This window comes from Salmo salar, chromosome 06 (assembly GCF_965601325.2).
Source record: "Salmo salar chromosome 06, fSalSal1, whole genome shotgun sequence".
NCBI classification, from domain to species: domain Eukaryota; kingdom Metazoa; phylum Chordata; class Actinopteri; order Salmoniformes; family Salmonidae; genus Salmo; species Salmo salar.
The window spans coordinates 55,880,691-55,905,480 of NC_138296.1; the positions used below are offsets into that span (position 1 = coordinate 55,880,691).

Below are 24,790 nucleotides of genomic sequence, written 5' to 3' on the forward strand. Positions count from 1 at the left end.
TCCCTGTTCTCTCCCCTCTGCACAGGCCATACAAACGCTTCACACCGCGTGGCCGCTGCCACTCTAACCTGGTGGTCCCAGCGCGCACGACCCACGTGGAGTTCCAGGTCTCCGGCAGCCTCTGGAACTGCCGGTCTGCGGCCAACAAGGCTGAGTTCATCTCAGCCTATGCTACCCTCCAGTCCATAGACTTCCTGGCGCTGACGGAAACATGGATTACCACAGATAACACTGCTACTCCTACTGCTCTCTCCTCGTCTGCCCACGTGTTCTCGCATACCCCTAGAGCATCGAGCCAGTGGGGTGGTGGCACTGGAATCCTCATCTCTCCCAAGTGGACATTCTCTCTTTCTCCCCTGACCCATCTGTCTATCTCCTCATTTGAATTCCATGCTGTCACAGTTACCAGCCCTTTCAAGCTTAACATCCTTATCATTTATCGCCCTCCAGGTTCCCTTGGAGAGTTCATCAATGAGCTTGACGCCTTGATAAGCTCCTTTCCTGAGGATGGCTCACCTCTCACAGTTCTGGGTGACTTTAACCTCCCCACGTCTACCTTTGACTCATTCCTCTCTGCCTCCTTCTTTCCACTCCTCTCCTCTTTTGACCTCACCCTCTCACCTTCCCCCCCTACTCACAAGGCAGGCAATACGCTTGACCTCATCTTTACTAGATGCTGTTCTTCCACTAATCTCATTGCAACTCCCCTCCAAATCTCCGACCACTACCTTGTATCCTTTTCCCTCTCGCTCTCATCCAACACTTCTCACTCTGCCCCTACTCGGATGGTATTGCGCCGTCCCAACCTTCGCTCTCTCTCTCCCGCTACTCTCTCCTCTTCCATCCTATCATCTCTTCCCTCTGCTCAAACCTTCTCCAACCTATCTCCTGATTCTGCCTCCTCAACCCTCCTCTACTCCCTTTCTGCATCCTTTGATTTTCTCTGTCACCTATCCTCCAGGCCGGCTCGGTCCTCCCCTCCTGCTCCGTGGCTCGACGACTCACTGCGAGCTCACAGAACAGGGCTCCGGGCAGCCGAGCGGAAATGGAGAAAAAGTCGCCTCCCTGCGGACCTGGTATCCTTTCACTCCCTCCTCTCTACATTCTCCTCTTCTGTCTCTGCTGCTAAAGCCACTTTCTACCACTCTAAATTCCAAGCATCTGCCTCTAACCCTAGGAAGCTCTTTGCTACCTTCTCCTCCCTCCTGAATCCTCCTCCCCCCCCCCCCCCTTTCTGCGGATGACTTCGTCAACCATTTTGAAAAGAAGGTTGACGATATCCGATCCTCGTTTGCTAAGTCAAACGACACCGCTGGTCCTGCTCACACTGCCCTACCCTGTGCTTTGACCTCTTTCTCCCCTCTCTCTCCAGATGAAATCTCGCGTCTTGTGACGGCCGGCCGCCCAACAACCTGCCCACTTGACCCTATCCCCTCCTCTCTTCTCCAGACCATTTCCGGAGACCTTCTCCCCTACCTCACCTCGCTCATCAACTCATCCTTGACCGCTGGCTACGTCCCTTCCGTCTTCAAGAGAGCGAGAGTTGCACCCCTTCTGAAAAAACCTACACTCGATCCCTCCGATGTCAACAACTACAGACCAGTATCCCTTCTTTCTTTTCTCTCCAAAACTCTTGAACGTGCCGTCCTTGGCCAGCTCTCCTGCTATCTCTCTCAGAATGACCTTCTTGATCCTAATCAGTCAGGTTTCAAGACTGGGCATTCAACTGAGACTGCTCTTCTCTGTGTCACGGAGGCTCTCCGCACTGCTAAAGCTAACTCTCTCTCCTCTGCTCTCATCCTTCTAGACCTATCTGCTGCCTTTGATACTGTGAACCATCAGATCCTCCTCTCCACCCTCTCCGAGTTGGGCATCTCCGGCGCGGCCCACGCTTGGATTGCGTCCTACCTGACAGGTCGCTCCTACCAGGTGGCGTGGCAAGAATCTGTCTCCGCACCACACGCTCTCACCACTGGTGTCCCCCAGGGCTCTGTTCTAGGCCCTCTCCTATTCTCGCTATACACCAAGTCCCTTGGCTCTGTCATATCCTCACATGGTCTCTCCTATCATTGCTATGCAGACGACACACAATTAATCTTCTCCTTTCCCCCTTCTGATAACCAGGCGGCGAATCGCATCTCTGCATGTCTGGCAGACATATCAGTGTGGATGACGGATCACCACCTCAAGCTGAACCTCGGCAAGACGGAGCTGCTCTTCCTCCCGGGGAAGGACTGCCCGTTCCATGATCTCGCCATCACGGTTGACAACTCCCTTGTGTCCTCCTCCCAGAGTGCTAAGAACCTTGGCGTGATCCTGGACAACACCCTGTCGTTCTCCACTAACATCAAGGCGGTGACCCGATTCTGTAGGTTCATGCTCTACAACATTCGCAGAGTACGACCCTGCCTCACACAGGAAGCGGCGCAGGTCCTAATCCAGGCACTTGTCATCTCCCGTCTGGATTACTGCAACTCGCTGTTGGCTGGGCTCCCTGCCTGTGCCGTTAAACCCCTACAACTCATCCAGAATGCCGCAGCCCGTCTGGTGTTCAACCTTCCCAAGTTCTCTCACGTCACCCCGCTCCTCCGCTCTCTCCACTGGCTTCCAGTTGAAGCTCGCATCCGCTACAAGACCATGGTGCTTGCCTACGGAGCTGTGAAGGGAACGGCACCTCCATACCTTCAGGCTCTGATCAGGCCCTACACCCAAACAAGGGCACTGCGTTCATCCACCTCTGGCCTTATGGCCCCCCTACCTCTGAGGAAGCACGGTTCCCGCTCAGCCCAGTCCAAACTGTTCGCTGCTCTGGCACCCCAATGGTGGAACAAGCTCCCTCACGACGCCAGGACAGCGGAGTCAATCACCACCTTCCGGAGACACCTGAAACCCCACCTCTTTAAGGAATACCTGGGATAGGATAAAGTAATCCTTCTAACCCCCCCCCCCCTCCCCTTAAAAGATTTAGATGCACTATTGTAAAGTGGTTGTTCCACTGGATATCATAAGGTGAATGCACCAATTTGTAAGTCGCTCTGGATAAGAGCGTCTGCTAAATGACTTAAATGTAATGTTAAATGTAATACACACACTGATAAACACACTCAGACCAAATCTTGATTATTTGTAGGTGTTTGTGCTTATTATGCTGTGTGTGTGTGTGTGTGTGTGTGTGTGTGTGTGTGTGTGTGTGTGTGTGTGTGTGTGTGTGTGTGTGTGTGTGTGTGTGTGTGTGTGTGTGTGTGTGTGTGTGTGTGTGTGTACGTGCATGCACACGTGTGTATGTGTATGTGTGTGTGTGTGTGTGTGTAGGGGTGGTGGAGGAGGGCTAGGAGCAGAAGGGGATGGGTGACGACATTAAGTAGCTTTTTACACACAGGAAATGCTAAGTGGACAAAGCTGGCCCCGATCGTCACAGATGGATATGACCCAACAGGATGCATATAAACCAAAGAAGAAGAGGGGGGGGGGGGGGGGGGGGGGGGGACACCAGAGCGAACCACCAACAATGCCAAAAGCTCACTGCACTGACACCCCTCGCCCTCCTCCGCACGTTTTCATTACTGCCCCTAACCCCTGACCTCTACCCAACCCCCCCATCAAACAATAAAGAGTGTTCCCGTTTCCCCTCTGCCCAAACTAACAACAGCCCTGATTATGGACCGGACAAATGTTTAATCAGAGGGGGATGGTGGGCACTAGATCATTCTGCTAAGGGTTTATCAGAAAGGAAGGAAATTAACCTAGGTTAGGTGGCTGGGGAGAAAGAACACAATAGTAGTAGTAGTGGGGTGACAATCTGAATTCACTTCATTGAAAATGGGAGACTAATATAAAATAACGGCAAAAAGCATAGGTCAACATTGAAAATAGAGTTGCATTTGTTTTGGCTTCTCAATTGTCATTTAATCGCCCACTGTTCAAAAAATGTAAAGCTAAAGGATGGAGCTGGAGAAATAGAAGCCCTAACACCACAGAGAAAAAAAACATGGTTTCTTTTGTTCCTCACTTCTAACAAAAGCAAACAGGAGCGTGATAAAGCCTACTGCTAGGTTGTGTGTATTATAGCACGCAACAGAAAACATTTCGCAATAGGAAATTAAAATTACTGTTTCTTATTGAACAAGTCCAGGTAGTCGTTCCATGTTTCCGTCAGTTTTCTTCGATGTGGTGCCTAATGAACATGACCCTGATCTAAACGTGTCTACAAATCAAATTTAATACAAGTGGCGTTTCAATTCAGAATCATGCTAAATGTCAAGCTAAAGATATATCTGGAATAGTAAAGGAATAAAATTACACAAATTAAATGTGGTTTTATACATTGTTTGCCGCTAAAAGGTTGCTCTTCCATAACGATTCGCCATCCTGGCTACCTTGTGTACATATAGAAACTGCAGTTCAGATATTTCTAAACCGCATTCTTCTTCAAAAAAAAAAATATTGCTAACATGGTACCTGTAGCTCTCCTTTAAATTAAGACAATATTTTGTTTCATTGACTACCCTTTGTCTTCGTAAAACAAAGCTCAATACCATCGGTATATAAACTAAGATGGATCAATGTTCACAATTAAACTTGGAAGTAATCAGAATTAAACCTACTGCTGGATTCATAAAACAGACTTTAGACCAGGAGTGTCAAACTAATTTTGCCAGGGGGGTCGCATTCGTTCTTCAACGAGGTCCGGAGGGCCACACTGAAATTGTTTACTATTTCCTTACCATCAAAATTAGGTTTTAGAAACAAGTTGCCTATTATCAAATTAAGTTTCAGACCAACTATTGAACATTTACTGGTTTGATCTTTCAACACACAATTATAAAAGTTGTGGTTTATGTTTTATATTAACCATTAATTATCTACAGCACTTTGGGTACATGATTTATTTCCATATTTTTCCTGTTTCTACAAAAAGAAACAAGTCTGCCTTATTTAATACTAGCTAAATGCTAGGTAAATACTAGGTAAATACTAGCTAAATGCTAGGTAAATACTAGCTAAATGCTAGGTGAATGCTAGTGAAATGTTAGCTAAATGCTAATTTGGGTGCATTAAAACAGCATTTCGTACTTAGGTTCAACAACAAGTAAATATAGGATCAAAACTCATTCGAAATACATGCTACCAATAACTTATATCATAATGTTATCCTGTAAACAAACGACAGGCATTAAAAACATGGAAAAATGTTGCAAACAAGATCCACAGGCTACTATGTTGCTATTTGCTAACTAAGGTAACTAACAATATGTTGTACCACTTTCCTTCCATTAAAAAAAATCTATCAACAAAAACAACCAACAGTAAAAAAAACTTGAATAATTTAAACATTGAGGGAAATGCAACTTGACAATGACAAATCAACCAAGAGTTTTTGATCCAGGGTCTTAGGTCATTAGAACAAAGGGTATTTCATACTGTCAAAATAAAGGCTGAAATAAAACTGACCTTATCTAGACGCAAACAAACTGAACAAGTAAAACAAAAATGTTTTCCCTGAAATAAAACACTTAACTTCATACAATTTCACAGAAACACACAAAACAGTTACATAAAAAATGCATTCAAATCCACCAAGCTTCTTCAGAAGCAATGCCAAAACCAAACCATTTGTTGTCCTAGACAATATCAAGAAAACAGATCACCCACCAAAAGTGGATTCGGTCTACTCTACGACATGTCTGTTTGTCATGTCAATAGAAAGAAACATTTCTAGCACCACTTCTACTTTAATTCACACAATCTACCTTTCAAATGACCAATCACATTCCCCATATATGGACGGAAAGTCACATGACCGCTCCACTTTCTTCTTCTGCGGTTTTTAAGCATTGAAGTAAAGAGGGGGAGGTGGGTCTGTGGCAGGGACTGGGGAGGGGCAGGGCTTGCATGCCAAATGAAGACACAGGCCAGAGGTTAATCTCAATGGCCTCCCAAGTGGCGCAGCGGTCAAAGGCACTGCATCGCGGTCTAAGGCACTGCATCGCGGTCTAAGGCACTGCATCGCGGTCTAAGGCACTGCATCGTGATCTAAGGCACTGCATCACTGCGATGCAGTGCCTTAGACCGCTGCGCCACTCGGGAGGCCATTGAGATCAACCTCTGGCCTGTGAGGCATCACTACAGACCTGGGTTCATACCCGGGCTGTATCACAACCGGCCTCGATCGGGAGTCCCATAGGGCGGCGCACAATTGGCCCAGGATCATCCGGGTTAGGGGAGGGTTTGGCTAGGGGGTCTTTAAAGTAGGACATCATTGTAAATAAGACTTTGTTCTTAACTGACTTGCCTAGTTAAATAAAGGTTAAATAAAAATACATTTAAAAAAAAATCTCACACATGCATGCATACACACAAAAACAAAAATCTCCAAGTGCTCAGATATTATTACAGAGTGGACCTGCTGGCAAGAACAGAAAAAAAGCATCTGAAAATACATGCACTCGTGCAAACACACACACACACACTTTGAGGTTTCTGATGGAGGGATAGGGCCAGTGCAGCAGTACACAATGTTTAATGTTTTCAGACCACAAGCAGAGGGAGAACAGCAAATCCAGCCCCTTCCCTATTTCATCTTTAAAGACATTCTTCCAACAAACAAAACAATGCCTGAGGATGGGGAAACCCCCACATCCACCCCCACGTGAAACGCACACACACACACACACACACACACACACACACACACACACACACACACACACACACACAACACACACACACACACACACACACACACACACACACACACACACACACACACACACAAGAGACTTGTGGGTAAATAGCAAAGGTTGATTGATGTGCCAGCTAAACATCCAAGCGTGAAAATGTGAGGTGCTCAAACAACACACACACACAGAATAGTCCTACATTTAATCTCCAAAAGAGGAAATGCATTAATGTAATTCATCATAAATCATCACTGGTGAAATAAACAAACAAACTGAATAAAAATGTGTCATAGTGCGGGTGCGACGCTGGCACAAGGTAGTAGTTAGTAGTGGTCATATAGAGAAGCTCGCACACACACACACTGGAAGTGATCGGACGGGAACCCCCCTGATGTCTGGCCCCCTCTGGAAGATTTCTCTGGGGTCAAGATAAGACCAGCTCATTATTTCTTTCTTTCTCCCTCTCGTTTTTTCTCTGACCCTCTACATCCTCAGTCTCCTTCATTATACCTCTCCCTCTCTTTTTTCTTCTCTACCTCCCTCTCGCTCTTTCTCTATACCTCTCCCTTTTTATATCTTTCCTTATCTCAAGCTCTTTATCTCTCATTCTTTTCTACCTACTCTCTTTTGTTCCTTTCTCTCTTTTCCCTTCTGTACCTATCTTTCTTCTCCACCTCCTCTCGCTTTCCATCCTTTTCTACCTCTTATATATCCTTTTCTCTTCCTCTTTCTCGCTCTCCTCTATATTCTCTCTCTCCCCCGCTCTCTTTGCCTCTTTCTTATTCTCCACCTCTCACTCTCTACCTCCTCTCTACTACTCTCTCGCTCCTTCTCTATCTCTCCCCCTCTTCCTCCCTACCTCCCTCTTCTAATCTACTTCCCCATCACAAATGTATTTCCTACCACTCTCCTGTTTTCTTTTTCCCCACCCCTCCGTCCCGCTCCCCACTCTTCCTTCCCTCGCCCCCTCCCTCATTTGCTTCTCCAACCCCTCCTCTTTCCCCCTTCTGCATAACCTCTCCTCTCTCACTACCTTTCTTACTCCCGTCCTCCCAATCGCCTCTCTTCCACCATTCTCTCTTTCCCTGTTCTCTCTCTTCTTTCCTAACCTCCCTCTTTAGTCTCTACCTCTCATTTATTTTCTCTCACTTTCTCCTCCCCTCCCCCTCCCACTCTCATTATCTCAAGAATTCCTGCATGCATAGAAAATTATCACACATTGTCACAAACTGGAGCCCAATCTGAATCTTGCACTCAAATGCTAATTTTTCCATGGGACAAAATGTGTCTTTATCTTTGGAGAAAATATTTACAAATGGTACAATCTTCCCAAGCAGCAAGCAACAGAATTCCCCCATAACAGGAAAGAAAGAAAGTAAGTAAGTAAGTAAGTAAGTAAGTAAGTAAGTAAGTAAGTAAGTAAGTAAGTAAGTAAGTAAGTAAGTAAGTAAGTGTGTGTGTGTGTGTGTGTGTGTGTGTGTGTGTGTGTGTGTGTGTGTGTGTGTGTGTGTGCTCTCCAACCTTTGAGGCTACGTCATATATCTGATCAGGCATGTCTGCAACTGAAAAACAAGCATACGTGGCCCCCCAATCAACCCTACCACAAGGTTACATTCTAAACTCTAGATAGGTTTTTATGCATTTCAAATGAAAAATTGTCCCATCAATAAACTTTTCAGTAATATAGTTGTTTTGTGCACTGACCACAGTGAGGTAGGGGGCCTGTTCTGGATCTTGCACATCTGCGAGGCACCTTCAGCTTACATGAATGGCTTGCATGAAATTGTGCTTTATTCGTTGAGTGATAACCTATGTTGTACATTGTGTTTTACTGGAATAAAAGTAAGCTACCAGAGACCCAACTCATCTGACTATACCTGCTAAACAGGGCTTATACTATATTTGACTTTGATTGTTCAGGTTCACCATCAGCAACAGTTTTGGTAGTTTTGCTTTAAACAAATCCGTGTATATGGTCATTTTTTAGATATACAGGGTAAAGTTGATCATTTCATAATGAGCAATCCCTTTTGTGAGGCGCACTGCGTGGCCGAAGCAAGAGGAGAAAAGAAGAGCTCTTCGTAAAAATGTCCAAATGGTCGAAACCATTTGATTTTGAGATGGGTGAAATCCAAAGTTGTGCTATATACTCATTGGCTATGTCATAGCTACATTTGTAAAATATAAATATTGATATATTGACTAGTCAAACACTTAATCTGCAAAAATGACAAGTTCCTTTGTGGGTGATGGTTATTTCAGAACCAAAGTGGGGAGACAAAAAACTGGCTACATTGCACCCCCTAATCTGATAGGGGGAGATGCCTAGTCTCTCTTATGGCTCAGCTCAGGTGCCTACATTGTACATACACATATTTTACAAACACACACACACACACACACACACACACACACCACACACACACACACACACACACACACACACACACACACACACACACACACACACACACACACACACACACACACACACACACACAGACACAGACAGAAGTCAGCTCAGACCGATCCAGCTCAGAGATGCCCAGCTCATGAGCTCCATCATCAGCAGATATGAATTTTGAATGGAAAATGTATGTGTTTATGCAACAAATGTTAGAGCATCGAATAGTATCGCATCGAACTGAATCATTTCAAACTGAAACGGATCGCTCCTGTGTATAGTATCAGAGCCCATGTATCTAGATTTGTGATGAATCATCTTGAAAGGGAAGATGCACATCCCTACTGAATTGGCTATTTCATTGGTAGTTGATGATTTACATTTGAAAGACTACACTGTCATCATTACCAACATTATTACAGTAGTTATTCCTACATTATGAATGAGCACATGTGTATTCCTCTAAAATTGGATCATGAACGTTTATAAGACTCCATAGAATTATATCTTATGAATGTGTGTATTCCTCTAAATTGAAATCATACACATTTATAAGAAAAGTATGCATTATTTTTCTCATTATCAGCATTATAATGATTGCTATTACTTTGAGATCATGCACATTTCTAACAAAAGACAGTAGAATTCTGCAGGATGTAACATCCTTATAAACATAACGATTGGTATTGCTATCTTATGAATATAAGTAGCCTAATCTTCTAAAATCATGAAAGTTTATAAGAAATGGCTCAATAGAATTCTGTAGAGGTTTATCAACATTATAACAATCATTATTATTATCTTATGAATGTGTGTATTCCTCTACATTTAGATCATGAACATTTTTAAGAAATGTCTACATATGAATCTGTACAATAGAGATACAAGAGCCTATAATGCATAGGCCTATTAATAGCCCAATGGTGTTCTATTTACTTCTGTGCTCAGGCCCAGGCTAAGAAACTGCACGCCAGACAATGTTTATTTGACTTCAGCAGGGCTCTCTCTCTCTCTCTCTCTCTCTAAGCACACATCTTTGGCAGGGAGGAAGCTTGCAAGGCTAAAGTAGGTATATCTGACATATCCACTAATGACTATGATTGATTCGAATTCTCTACCTATTCTGCTCATTTGGATTTCCTCTGCAAAGGAAAATATAGTACACTGCATGAACAACAGGGTGTATTGTCTTCTACTGTGCTGCAAGTTAGGTCTTTCGGTTGTTTCTTAACATAAATGTTTTCTGCTGAAATATCAACAGGACACACGAACACACAGTGCATGAAAAGAAAATACTATATGCCAGCATGGCGCTCTAATCATTTGAATATTATTAGGGAGACAATATAAATAATTGATCATTGAACCAAGAACTTAACCAGTATGCAAATACTGAAATACATCTTTAAGACTTGGGAGTTCCTTTTTCATAGGATATATTGCTGCCACATGAAAAAGTTAGTGATGATGGGAGTAGCCAACACAACAACAACAAGGAAACATGTTCACCCAAATTCACCACGAGACCTCAGCTACAGCTGCAGCATAGCAGCTTTAAAGCAGCGCAATTCATCACCGTAAACTCTCTTGTTACTCACTCGTGTTTGACAGATGTTTTCAAGACTTCGGTTGGGGCCGTGCTAGGCGCTTACATCTTTGAACCAGAATGTTCTCTCCCAGTTCAATAAAATAACTTCCCGTGAGACCACAATAAAAGCACCTCCACCGCCAAACCGTGTGGGAAAATAAGATGGTGAAAATGACTACTCCCTTCTCGTTTCTGCTCTTGAGTCTTTAAAAGTGACTTTATTGGACCGTAAAAAAAAAGCTATTTAACGGCAACAGAATCAGCAGAAAATATGGATAGGTTATTAGAATATCGGATGAAAATCTACACACCCAAACTATCCATGTTATAACTTTCGACGAAGCAATTGTACGAGTACTCAAATGACAGCGTTTTGCACTTACTGTCAACAAAAACAAGCACATTGTTTCTGGACTGAGTGTGATGTTTCTTTCTGTTCCATTCTATTTATTTATATTTTCTTGTAGGCTACTTACTCAAAGTATTTTAGCACGTTTTCCGATATGGTGGGCCATCAACCATAATCTCCCTGTCCATGAGGCAATAGAAAAACTACAAACGGTCATACTAGTGGTGTTCTCCCTCCACTAAATTCAAGGGGAAGTGAACGAGGGAACGTGTCACTTTAAGGAAACCCACAGCATGTTTTGTGTGCCATGTACATGCTAGGGAAACGTCATGATGATACAAAGTAATACACTTGAACTGTTACAAACAAATGTTGCAACCAACAGTGGCCTAAGAATGTGTCTCTATTTCGCATTAACACGTGATGTTATTGCCACGCATGGATACAGGTTCATAAAACGATTTTGTAGAATTAAAATCCAGTAATTACCCTTTTAGAAAGGATAGGCCTGTGCTGCTTGACCTAGCCTATTGAAACATTACTTATCATTAACAAGGTGGAGTAGGCTATAACGTAGTCTATGGGATGGAAGATTGCGCCAAAGAGGGAGATGCCAAATGCCCACAGCTCATAGCAGCACAACATCAACGTGGAAGATTTTTCTCGTTCGGGGGAACTTACTTGGTGGACAAATACGTCCAAAGGGAGGTCTAGGGGGCTCCCCTCGCTGCTGGTCATTGATATAAATCCGAACCCCATTCGAACATTGAACCACTTGCAGTGGCCTGCTCCCGACAGAGGCTGGGGCAGAATCCGCTCTTCCTGCTCCGCCGATTTTGCGGTGTATTCTGCGCCACCTTTAACCGCCCCTCCTAAAAGTCAAATGAAAGTAGTTAGCTAAATACAGTATGTATTGATATACAGGTATAGAAGGTGCCTAAGTAGCCTATTTTTCCTATAGTCGTGCGCGCGTATAGTGGGCCTAGTAGTAGCCTATAAACAACTTTTATGGAGCCCGGTTGTTGAAAATCCCCATCACTGGATGATGTGTGAGGTTCGTCTTTGCTCGAATTCTCCCTGCAAAACGATTTTCGAGATCACCTAAGCGTGAACTGGCGCCTGGTAGAATGTTTCGAACATAAACGCAAAGCGGTGTAAAATAGGCTACTTGTGGGGTTTCTAACTACACAACGGTCAGCGATTTGCAATTGATCGCTTTGCTTTTGCAAATGCATGCTCACCGTTTTTTGTTTTTTTTTCTGGAGCATATTTGCGTGCATCTACCACGCTTAACCAGCATTATATGAAACTCAAAGGGCAGGTGTAGGCTACACACATGGTTCCCCATGCAAGCCCCAGTTGGGCAGAATACGCTCTTTACCGTTGACAAACTGCTCCAACAAGATCCCAAGGCATATTTTCAATATGGAAATAATCGTGGGCGGTACATAACATATAGGTTCTATAACAATAGTCCTTCGCAGATCCCCTCAATACCATCAGAAGAAAAAGTAAGCGCAAAAAATAGAAAATAATTGCAGAATAACCTTCGGCCATGTTTCCCCGCGGACCCTCTTCCAAAGTCCCAATCGAAAAGCTTCCTCTGCGAAAACGGGTTATAATAGTCACCATTAATCCGACATCCTCTATTCCAGCGGTCACAAATTTAGCTCGCATGGTAGTGCGTGCTTTCCCTCTTGATATTTTGTCATGTCTCTCATTCAATCCCTTCCACACTCAATCCACTTCGAGCGCTTGCACTCGCTCGTTCCTTTTCTCATCCGCTCGCTTGCTGGCTGTGCCTCTAGACACGTGACTTTGTCAATGACATGCTTTCTTGCTGCTAATTTCAGTACGGATCCAGGGAAGGGAGTGCAGGGAGGGGAGGAGAGTGCAGCGAGGGAAACGGACTCGGAACCGATTATAAGGTCCCAGTGGTCAGTTGTGTCCTCACAATAACATACTTTTATAAAAGGATGGACTTGGTCACATACCCATTATCTTGCAAAAACATTTTACAACTTCGGTTGAGAGTCGTGTGAATGGCAGTAGGTAGTCCACTTTGCATTGGTCAGCCTTGTTTTCAACTCCGCAATGCAAATTTTAATAGCCAAATCAACCATTTCTAAAATGTCATATTTGATTAACAGCAGCTAAATGCACTACATTGGAAATATAAACACTGAAGAAAAAAAAGATTTACGCAAACAAACATCTGGTGCAGTAAATATTGAATCTGTTATTCTGCTTATTTTATAGGACTATATTATTTTATTTTTCCTACGTTTCTGAGCTCGATTCAGCGGGCTATATGTGGTAAAATAGCCCTAATCATTATGAGATTGGGAATTGAGGGGTTTATTTTAATTGATAGATTACAATTGTTTGTTGAACATAATTGTTGCATTTACTAAAATGGTAAATTAATTCGTTAAACATATCGCCAAATAATAACCTAAAGATTGTATTCATTAACCTTTGAATAAATAGAATTTTCCATATGCATTTTAGAAAACGTATTTACGCCTACATTGAGCTCATGTTCACATGACCAGCCCCATATTCCTCCTTCTCTTGCACAAACTATTAGGTTTAGGCTATGACTTCAATTACAAATATAGTATAGGCTATAGCCTATGATTTATTTGGTTAACTTTAAGTGGTATACGTATGGTTATAAAGGCCTGATACACTGCCAAGATTTCCATTGATAAAATTGAGGGGTGGGTAGCATGTGTGATCCTTCAGAACTTAAAATTCAGGACAAATCAAACAATGGACAACATCCGCACAGACATAGCTGCAGGAACTAGGGGTGTTGAGGGTGCTGCACCCCCTGAAAAATCGGAAAAAAATATTTATAATTTAAGAAAAAAAATTATCACAAAAGTAGTGCACTGGGCCTTTACTAGTATTAGTGAACGATGTAGACTTCTGTACATCAATAGTTGCCCTGGCCCTTTCTCTTTGATTGTCATTCTAATTTAACCTTTATTTAACTAGGCAAGTCAGTTAACAACAAATTCCTTTTTACAATGATGGCCTACCGGGAACAGTGGAAGTTATGGACAAAGACAAAACATCCACATCAAAATAAATATTTTTCTTTATCAAATTACATGGAAAATAACCACTTTTTGTGCAGTATTAATTTACCATCCTTACATGTAAATGTACATTACTGTATTGTAGGCTCATCTAGGTTTGTACCTGTAGACTTTCTATCACCCTGATAAAAAACGATGCACAATACAGTAATTTAGTACATTGAGACAACAAGTGGTTTGTGATGATGTGATGTGATGTGATGATTCCCATGTGGGTTCAATTCCCACTGGGACCAGTATGAAAAAGTATGAAAATGCATGTATTCATTACTGTAAATTGCTCTGGATAAGAATGTCAACTAAAATGGAAAGGAATGAATAGACCATTTCAGTTTTCACATAGAAATAAGTTGCATTTGTAAAGTATTTCAAGAAACTAGAAAACATATATCAAGCAACTATTTTTATATTCCACAAGTATTATCAGAATAACTGTTTTGTACAGATAATTATCAGACTCAAGTTACAAATACTGGTAAACACTCAAATACATTTAGTTTAAAAAAGAGGGGTACTGGGGGGGTGGGTGCGCTGGGCCTTTACTAGTCCTGTATTAGCTGACCATTATAGACCTCTTCAGCAAGGGCACAAAAGAAAATCGCAGCACCCCTACCCCCAAACCAGTTCCCGCGGCTATTCGCAGTAGGTTATGTCTACGAGAGTATGGCTGGAAACATGAGTCTGATGTTTCGCACGCGCACTATCAATTTATCAGCTCTTTGTCAATATCCAGTCGCAAAACGGTCAAAGGGGAAAAACACGTTGGGAAGGAATTAATCAACAACAACCCATTCCCACCCACCCAGCAGCAAAGCAACCCCAAAGAGCCCACCCTCCGGAATTCATGAGTTTACCTCATACCTCCAACAAAGGGCGGCCCTGCCCAACCCCCGCGCAAATTCTCTGTTTGAAGATGCGGTGAGGAGGGCTCCACAGTGGCCACAAAAATGATGGTGTGGGTCACAGGGCCGGTCAACGGTGTCAGATGTTATCGACTCACTCATATCCTGGGAAGGGCTTTTTCTTACCGAACAGAGCTATGTTTGGTGCGCTAGTGTTTTATATTAACGTAAGCTATAGTGTAATCATGTTTCCATCAGGAGTGTGACACTAAAGACATGTGGCGATCAGAATCAACACCCCTGCATCATTCAAGACTGTTGATTTGTGAGGTGTTAAAGTTCACAGTTGGCCATTGTTATGTGAATGAAGCTGAAAAGTACCCAGAGCCATGACACGCTGAGCCACGGGTGCCGGCCCATGTAGATGGAAACAGAAAGTCTGAGCCTTTTGGAAATACATCAGTAATCATCCACAAGCGTAGGCTATTAGGACTACTGGCAATGTATTTTAGGCTATCCGTTGAAGGCTAAAATAATAACATTCTGATTCTGTATGGTTCACATTCCCTGCCAAGGCCAAATTTATTAAAGCGTTGATGCTGTATAAAAAAGTTGAAACGTAATCTGTAGATTCTTTAGGTTTTGTCTATATTCTGTCTGTATATTCTTATTGTTGTCAGCACAATTTCGCCAGGTGAAATTCCTAGTAGGCTACATGTAAATGTTATTGGCGAATAAAGTTGATTCTGATTCCAACCTCATAATAAAGGCTTATGAACATAAACACATGCAGTGATTAATAAGAGACTAAACTAATTAAGTTAATTGGAAAATAAGAATGTCATTTCAATTATTGATTAGCCTAAAACCAAACCAACTGATCAAACATGATCAGATCCTCAAAATGCAGCTTAATGCCACTTTCACAGACGTAAACAATTCCAAATCGAGATTCCAGAGCTTTTTCAATAGCAACATCACAAGCACAGATTTGTGCTCCTTCACCCTAGCCAACCCCACCCAACCCCCACACCTCACCAACCAAGCTCCCGAAAGGAAGGTTGCCTCCTCTCTACCCTGCATTTCTGTCAATAGAGTTCAAAGGGCTAATTCAGTTCGTCTCTCATTTTTTTCCTTTCTTTTAGTGTGGGGGGTTTATTTCGACGTTTTAACTCATGCATTCCAGCCAGCAATCCCTCACTTTTTTATATCCACTGCTAGGAAAAACGAAACATTGTTGACATAGCCATGGGTCAGGCCAGGCCATGCTGTTGGAAAGGAAATGTGTGTTGGGGAGTCTAACAGCATTTTACAAGCAAACAGGTACATGTTTTTGGTTTATTTATTCATTTAACGTGTTTAGAACAAACCAGCTAATCAGGAGTTTATTTCAATCACAGTGTACTTTACTTGTGTCTACTAGGGAAACGTTCATCAATTGTATGTACATTTTTTCTTGATTTCGTGAAAGAAAGTTACTTTATTATTTACTTCGTTATTAAGAGACATTTATAATAAACGAACATTTTAAGTATAAGGATTGTATAATGCCCATAGTTGGACATGTGGGTGTCTTTGTTTGAGCATACCAACAAGGCAACCCTGGCTATTTAGACTAAATAAAATGGTTTTAAATGCACTTTTCGTTCTAATAAGAGTCATTTATTTGAAATGCAATCAAATGTAGCCTAACTATTTCCTGTAATGGGGTTTAAGACTATAATTTAAACAAATTATCTTTGAATAAATTATTAAATTGTAGGCATCAACAATTCAAATCAACGTAGGCCTACATAATAAACAAATAGGGATACTTATTCAAAGGATTTAACAGATAAATATGGCTAACGCCCAAAATGTTTTCAAGAGATATCTGAAAACCCCCATTGACAAATCCATTCTAGAAAGTGGTATGAACTAAAACAATACATTTTCCGTTTATCTGATTTGTTGATTTAACGTTTTTTATTCAACGACATATGCTGCTTTTTGGTTTTAAAAATAGAAACATTTGAACACAAAATGCGAACACAAAGCCTATAAATATCGAATGACACATCAGTGACGTCAGAGGGTAGTATGCGTGAGATGCGCTTCTCTCTGCCCCGGCAATAAACACGCAAGTTGCTCACAAAGCCAAACAATACACCAACAACCAGCATAGGACATCTAAGAATAGCGCCTTGTTTCTTCACGAATTCTCGTCATTTTAGTGGGAAAATCTAATTTATTAAGATGTTTTTTCTATGGTCGCGTTTGTTTAGAAATAGGCTAAATTATGTTTTCTTGTTTAATCTTAATATTTGTTAATTCACTCAGGAATCTAACAAATAAGCCGAATGAATGAATATATATATATATATATATATTGGTTTTTAAACTGGGTTGTCCCGGAACATAGTTTGATTTGAAAATATAGACCTAATACATAAACTATCTGATATAGGCCTACCCAATAATGTATCTTGTTTTCTAGTTCACTTAAACAATAAATACAATGTGAAGTAGCCTATAGGCGAACTTATTGTAAAAGAGGACAATGTAATGGAATGCAATTTCCGAATGGTGGCAATATCGACAGCATTGAGTCTAATAGACTACACCCAACTGTTGCTGTGATGAACAGGTGTTGTTGTCACCATGCAATCCTTCCTTATGCTGCGGAGACATCTAGCCAAGCATTGTTCTACAAATGTATAGTCTGAAAGATCCTTCACTAACCTGTGAGCGACGGTAGAGCCATTGTCATCCTCGTCCTTCTCTGTTCTCAGACCTGCTGCTGTGGGTGGAGATAACCAACAAATGAACCCGTCGTTCTGGTCGAATGTTATGTCCACTTGATTTTATTGTAGTGTGAACTAATGAAACTGTCAAAGTCACACGCGCACTGGATACAGCCGAAAAGTTCAAGCATGCAAGTCGACTACCATTACCGGCATATTTACAAAGTCATTATGTTTATCCGCCAGTTGGTGGTAGATTATTCACCGCGCGGATATACGCAGATTTTCCACGGCTGAATATTTTATAATGTTACACACATAAGCGGACCTGTGTGCGGGACAAGCCATAGGTTTGTCCTGATTTGTCACCAAGGAAAACGGATTGCTGACAGACAGTGTAAGAGTGATCTATAGTCTTACAAATATTTTGTAGTGGGCCTAATAAATAAATTAGCATTATGTTTTCTATTATTTTACACTACCTCATATTTATGAGGACGAAAGAAAAACAGTAGCCTAATTCATTTTGATTTCTCAAAACATATGCAATATGCTGTGGTTGGTTTAACACAACAAATAGACTTTACTGTTTTGTTACGAAAAAAGAGAGGGTAATGTCGAGCTTGGAATGGAGGGACATGCAGAACGGTTTACGCAAATTGATACCCATTTCATTTAATTAATTGACATTTTCCTTATTGTTTGTTATAACCAGTAATAATAATTAGGCTATAGCCTATATTGCTCAATTATGATATGGCCCTAACTTAGAAAACACTCACTCAACAACCCTACCTAGGAGACTTGAGGGTTACGCCCACCCACCCACCCATCCACCCACCCCGACCAACCACCCTCCTTTCGTTTTTGCTTTAAGTAACTATCTGTCTTGTGTAACCATACGAAATGTAACATATCATACTAAATGGAGTGTCTTGGATTTACTCACAGGATAATACGAAATGCTCTCAGACCAGGTTGGGAAAAATGCCCAACTAGCCGCCTGCTAGAGAAACGATGCCTTTTCAAATATGGAATGGCACAGGTTTTGCACCCGGACTAGTAAAAATGGTGGTCTAGCAAAAGCACTAGATGTGAGGACCTTTATATCACCTTTCATGTATGAATTTGCTTGAAAGATGTAAGAAACATCGATGTAGTACTTATGGAGGCTTTATGAGGGGTCTAGTCATTAAATATGTTTTTTGTTTAAAGGTAGACGTTGCATGCACAAAGTAAACAGTCAATTTCCACAACAATTTACATGCTGGCTAGTGAGTCTGCTTGCACCTTCATGCACATGTTGATTTTGTCCATCCACACCAGACACAAACATTCATGGCAATTTAGCTAGCTAGCTTTCTGTTGCTAGCTAATTTGTCCTGGGATATAAACATTGGGTTGTTATTTTACCTGAAATGCACAACGTCCTCTATTCCGACAATTAATCTACAGATAAAAGGGTAAACCGAGTTTGTTTCTACTAATCTCTCCTCCTTCAGTCTTCTTCTTCTTTGGACTTTATATGGCGGTTGGCAACCAACTTTAAGGTGCATTACCATCACCAACTGGACTGGAGTGTGGACCTTTCAATCACCCACATGGGTATATGCTCCTAAAAACCAATGAGGAGATAGGAGAGGCAGGACCTGCAGAGTGTCATGCGTCACAAATAGAACTAAGTTCTACTTTAGCGCCTGGCTATGCAGACGCTCGTTGACGCGCGCAAGCAGTTTGGATGCAATGATTGAATAACATGTTTGTGTACATTTAATTTGAAACGCTCGCACACATAACACGAGCCATGTGTTCAGAATGTAAAAGCGTTGAAGCATGAGACTAAACTTCTGTGCTGTTTTGGTCCCGTAGCTACCACATTGTAGCAGCGTGATGCGCACCCTTGCACATGCGCAGATACTCTGGGTGACTGTGTGAGAGGAAAGTCCTGCGTCAAAATCTGCGGTGCGGTATCTCTATAGGGAATTCTCAAGCAAAATTTAAACAAATCCTTGTCAGAACTGAAGTCCCAGCTCCTGACACCTCAGAATTGTCACCATACAGGCCAACAAGCAATTGATACCCATACAATAAATGACCCCCGTGTCACACAAAATCTTAGTGTGCTAGCAGGTCGGCGATAAGGATTCAAGATTCACTGGGGTAATTGTTTAAAGAGGCTTCCAACTCAAAGTCACTGCTCCAAAGTCTAATTAACATGTAAGCGAGGGTACTTCATCCTGCATGCTCCAATATAAATAGACCTTTAGTGCAGAATGCAGACTAAAAACAATCAACATATAAAAACACAGTCATTGAAAGACACATTCTTGAGGTTTCCTTACAGATTTTTTTCACTTACGACTCTTTTGAGGTCTAGGTTGGGTTCAGGCTAATTTATAGTCCATATAAGCATGCAATGCTAGAACACAATAGCTGAGCAAAATGACTGTCCTGTAGGGATGTGACAAATGAACATTTTCTTTCATGTTTAAACTGCCCTATTTTTATCGGTTTTCCATTAAAATTATTTGAGAATTTCATAAAATTCCATGTGAAATCATATTGCGTGCTTTGACCACTAGGGGGTAATGAAGTTCTACCACATTCATACAGTAAGCTTAGGAATCTGGAATCTGCCCAAACAGGCAGGTGAAATTTTGTCCCAAAGACAACAGTTAATTCACATTGACTCTAGTGTTCCTTCCACTTGTTATATGCATTAGCGTATTACAACAAAAAGTAACCTAGCCAAATGAACACAGTTCTTCTCCCTCTCTCATTGAATTTCATTCAAACCGCTCCCTATACACACATGCGTGCTGCGCACCCAAGCTCCCATTAGGCCTACAGAAATGACTACCTATAGAAACGTATCTAACTGATGGGGCACACAAACAAAACTTAGACAAGCTAAATTCCTTGCCAAATCACAACAGCTTTATCACAAATTCAAAATGGGCTGGTTGATTAAAGTAGGGAAATGTGCTCCAATCACGAACTACAGTTTTGGAGTAACAGATGCGTCTCGTCTATTTAGTATTTTCTTTTGTTGCTTACTGCTATAGTGTGAATTTCTAATGCTGTTAACTGTACGTCTCAACTCCCATTATAAAGGGAATAACACCCTGTTGAAACAGAAGTAAACGGTGAACAGTGATATTGATGAGAAAGACGCACCTGTTGCAGTCCTTCATTTGGCAAATATCCATGGCAAATCATTTTAAAGATGCATATCCCATCTTACGAAAATTACTAGATCTGCAGGCTCAGCCCTCAGTTGGTCAGCAGCCCACAGCCTCAGTTGGTAAGCAGTCAGCTTTCAGATCCCTGATGAGCCTCGTACAGCAGTCCCAACCTGTCCACCATGGGAACCATCGCCTTCAGCAGTGGTGAGAGAGTCACCAACCCCAACAGCAGCCAGTGAGCTGCCAACAACAGTTGTGGCTGGCCTGCCGCATTTCAATGCCGCAGTAGGCAAGGCACCTCCATCTGTGGCCAGCCTTCAGCGGCCCTGTACCAGTTGAGTTAGAGGATCCTCCTCCATCCTGTGGCATTCCATGGGGCGGCCAAGGACTGCTTTTGTTTTCCCTGTGCACCGCCCTGGTGGGGCGGCCCCTAAGCCCATTGCATGCCCTTGAGCCGGCATCCTCCTGACCCCCATGGTCCTCTAAAGAGACCTTAGTAATCAGCTGCCCCTCTAGTTCGGCCAGATTCACAGTAGGACTGGACCCCACCTGGTCTGGTTCCTTCACTGCTATGCCTCTCTTACCTGCCTGTCCTGCCAGGTAGGACTAGGCCCTTTTTTTAGTGACCAACAGTTTTTTCAGTAGCATATTGTGTTTTTGCATTACATACGTACATAAACCAGGGCTGGCGTTATGGGAGGCCCGTGGCCCACCCTACTGTACCTCCTTGCCCGTCCAAATAAAATATTGAAATATTGATAATTTATTTGATCGAGACTGAAAGACGGTTTAATCCCAGTTAACCTTACAGTACACTACCGTTCAAATGTTTGGGGTCACTTAGGAATGCCCTTGTTTTTGAAAGAAAAGCACATTTTTTGTCCATTAAAATAACATCAAATTGATCAGAAATACAGTGTAGACATTGTTAATGTTGTAAATGACTATTGTAGCTGGAAACGACATTTTTTAAAATGGAAATCTACATAGGCGTTCAGAGGCCCATTATCAGCAACCATCACTCCTGTGTTCCAATGGCATGTTGTGTTAGCTAATCCAAGTTTATAATTTAAAAGGCTAGTTGATCATTAGAAAACCCTTAGGCAATTATGTTAGCACAGCTGAAAACTGTTTTTCTGATTAATAAAGAAGCAATATAACTGGCCTTCTATAGACTAGTTGAGTATCTGGAGCATCAGCATTTGTGGGTTCGATTACAGGCTCAAAATGGCCAGAAACAAAGCACTTTCTTCTGAAACTCGTCAATCTATTCATGTTCGGAGAAATTAAGGCTATTACATGCAAGAAATAGCCAAGAAACTGAACATCTCGTACAACGCTGTGTACCACTCCCTTCATAGAACAGCGCAAACTGGCTCTAACCAGAATAGAAAGAGGAGTGGGAGGCCCCGGTGCACAACTGAGCGCAAGAGGACAAGTACATTAGAGTGTCTAGTTTGAGAAACAGACGCCTCACAAGTAATCTAATGGCAGCTTCATTCAATAGTACCTGCAAAACACCAGTCTCAACGTCAACAGTGAAGAGGAGACTCCAGGATGCTAGGTAGAGTTCCTCTGTCCAGTGTCTGTGTTCTTTTGCCCATCTTAATCTTATCTTTTTATTGGCCAGTCTGAGATATGGCTTTTTCTTTGCAACTCTGCATAGAAAGCCAGCATCCCGGAGTCGCTTCTTCACTGTTGACGTTGAGACGGGTGTTTTGCGGGTATTATTTAATGAAGCTACCAGTTGAGGACTTTTGGTGAGAGTGAGCCCTCTTGCTTTGCCTCTTCCTCTCTGCTGAAACTAAAGTATATCACCGGAGAAAGCATCCGAGGGAGCGAAGTATGTGGAGACCAGGTATCTGATGCTGTCTGGACCAGAAGAGTAGGGCATTTCGTACTATTTTTGGCCAGACAGCATCAGATACATGGGCTACATATAGAGGATGCTGTTTTGCTCGCTCAGATGCTTTCTCCGGTGAAATACTTTAGTTTCAGCAGAGAGGACTAGGCGAAGCAAGAGTGCTCACTCTGGCCATAATCTGTCTAGTATGAGCCCTATGCGTTTCTATGGGAATGATATGCAGACCTAAGCTGTTGCCTGCCTTGAAGCCTTTGGGACAATGACTCCCATTGTTAGGGCGTAGACATGAGCATCTCGTCATTATATACAGATCTCTGGTTTCAGCCTCTTGCAAATTGGAAAGGAAAGTTGGCGGGTGCACAGTACATTGCTAGGATGCTGGATTGCTCTAAATCAAATCAAATCAAATTTATTTATATAGCCCTTCTTACATCAGCTGATATCTCATCGTGCTGTATAGAAACCCAGCCTAAAACCCCAAACAGCAAGCAATGCAGGTGTAGAAGCACGGTGGCTAGGAAAAACTCCCTAGAAAGGCCAAAACCTAGGAAGAAACCTAGAGAGGAACCAGGCTATGAGGGGTGGCCAGTCCTCTTCTGGCTGTGCCGGGTGGAGATTATAACAGCACATGGCCTAGATGTTCAAATGTTCATAAATTACCAGCATTTTCAAATAATAATAATCATAGTAGTTGTCGAGGGTGCAACAAGTCAGTAACACAAGAGTAAGTGTCAGTTGGCTTTTTCATAGCCGATCTTTGAGAGAATCTCTACCGCTCCTGCTGTCTCTAGAGAGTTGAAAACAGCAGGTCTGGGACAGGTAGCACGTCCGGTGAATAGGTCAGGGTTCCAGCAGGTCTGGGACAACAGGTCTGGGACAGGTAGCACGTCCGGTGAACAGGTCAGGGTTCCATAGCTGCAGGCAGAACAGTTGGAACTGGAGCAGCAGCACGGCCAGGTGAACTGGGGACAGCAAGGAGTCATCAAGCCAGGTAGTCCTGAGGCATGGTCCTAGGGCTCAGGTCCTCCGAGAGAGAGAAAGAAAGAAAGAGAAAGATAGAATTAGAGAGAGCATATTTAAATTCACACAGGACACCGGAAAAGACAAGAGAAATATTCCAGATGTGACAGACTGACCCTAGCCCCCCGACACATAAACTACTGCAACATAAATACTGGAGGCTGAGACAGGAGGGGTCAGGAGACACTGTGGCCCAATCCGATGAAACCCCCGGACAGGGCCAAACAGGTAGGATATAACCCCACCCACTTTGCCAAAGCACAGCCTCCACACCACTGGAGGGATATCTCCAACCACCAACATACCATCCCGGGACAAGGCCGAGTATAGCCCACAAAGATCTACGCCACGGCACAGCCCAAGGGGGGGCACCAACCCAGACAGGAAGACCACGTCAGTGACTCAACCCACTCAAGTGACGCACCCCTCCCAGGGACGGCATGGAAGAAAACCAGTAAGGAAGTGACTCAGCCCCCGTAATCATAGGACCTACTGAAGAGATGTGTCTTCAGTAAAGACTTAAAGGTTGAGACTGTGTCTGCGTCTCTCACATGGGTAGGCAGACTATTCCATAAAAATGGAGCTCTATAGGAGAAAGCCCTGCCTTCAGCTGTTTGCTTAGAAATTCTAGGAACAATTAGGAGGCCCGCGTCTTGTGACCGTAGCGTACGTGTAGGTATGTACGGCAGGACCAAATCGGAAAGATAGGTAGGAGCAAGCCCATGTAATGCTTTGTAGGTTAGCAGTAAAACCTTGAAATCAGCCCTTGCCTTAACAGGAAGCCAGTGTAGGGAGGCTAGCACTGGAGTAATATGATCATATTTTGGGGTTATAGTCAGGATTCTAGCAGACGTATTTAGCACTAACTGAAGTTTATTTAGTGCTTTATCCGGGTAGCCGGAAAGTAGAGCATTGCAGTAGTCCAACCTAGAAGTAACAAAGGCATGGATTAATTTTTCTGCCTCATTTTTGGACAGAAAGTTTCTGATTTTTGCAATGTTACGTAGATGGAAAAAAGCTGTCCTTGA

The 24,790-nt window shown here is 42.7% G+C and overlaps 1 protein-coding gene across 1 annotated transcript in view; it reads right to left on the reverse strand.

Moving 5' to 3' along the window:
* The window catches only part of LOC106607557 (protein lin-28 homolog A), a 45,408-nt gene extending 32,578 nt beyond the window's left edge, over positions 1 to 12,830 (reverse strand). Inside the window, exons 1-2 of the mRNA XM_014204597.3 lie at positions 12,569 to 12,830; positions 11,703 to 11,893 (exon numbers count right to left, since the gene is read on the reverse strand). Coding sequence (XP_014060072.1) covers positions 11,703 to 11,893; positions 12,569 to 12,698 — 321 coding nt within the window. The 5' untranslated portion in view covers positions 12,699 to 12,830. The remainder of the gene's footprint in view (positions 1 to 11,702; positions 11,894 to 12,568) is intronic.
* Between the last annotated feature and the right edge of the window lie 11,960 nt (positions 12,831 to 24,790).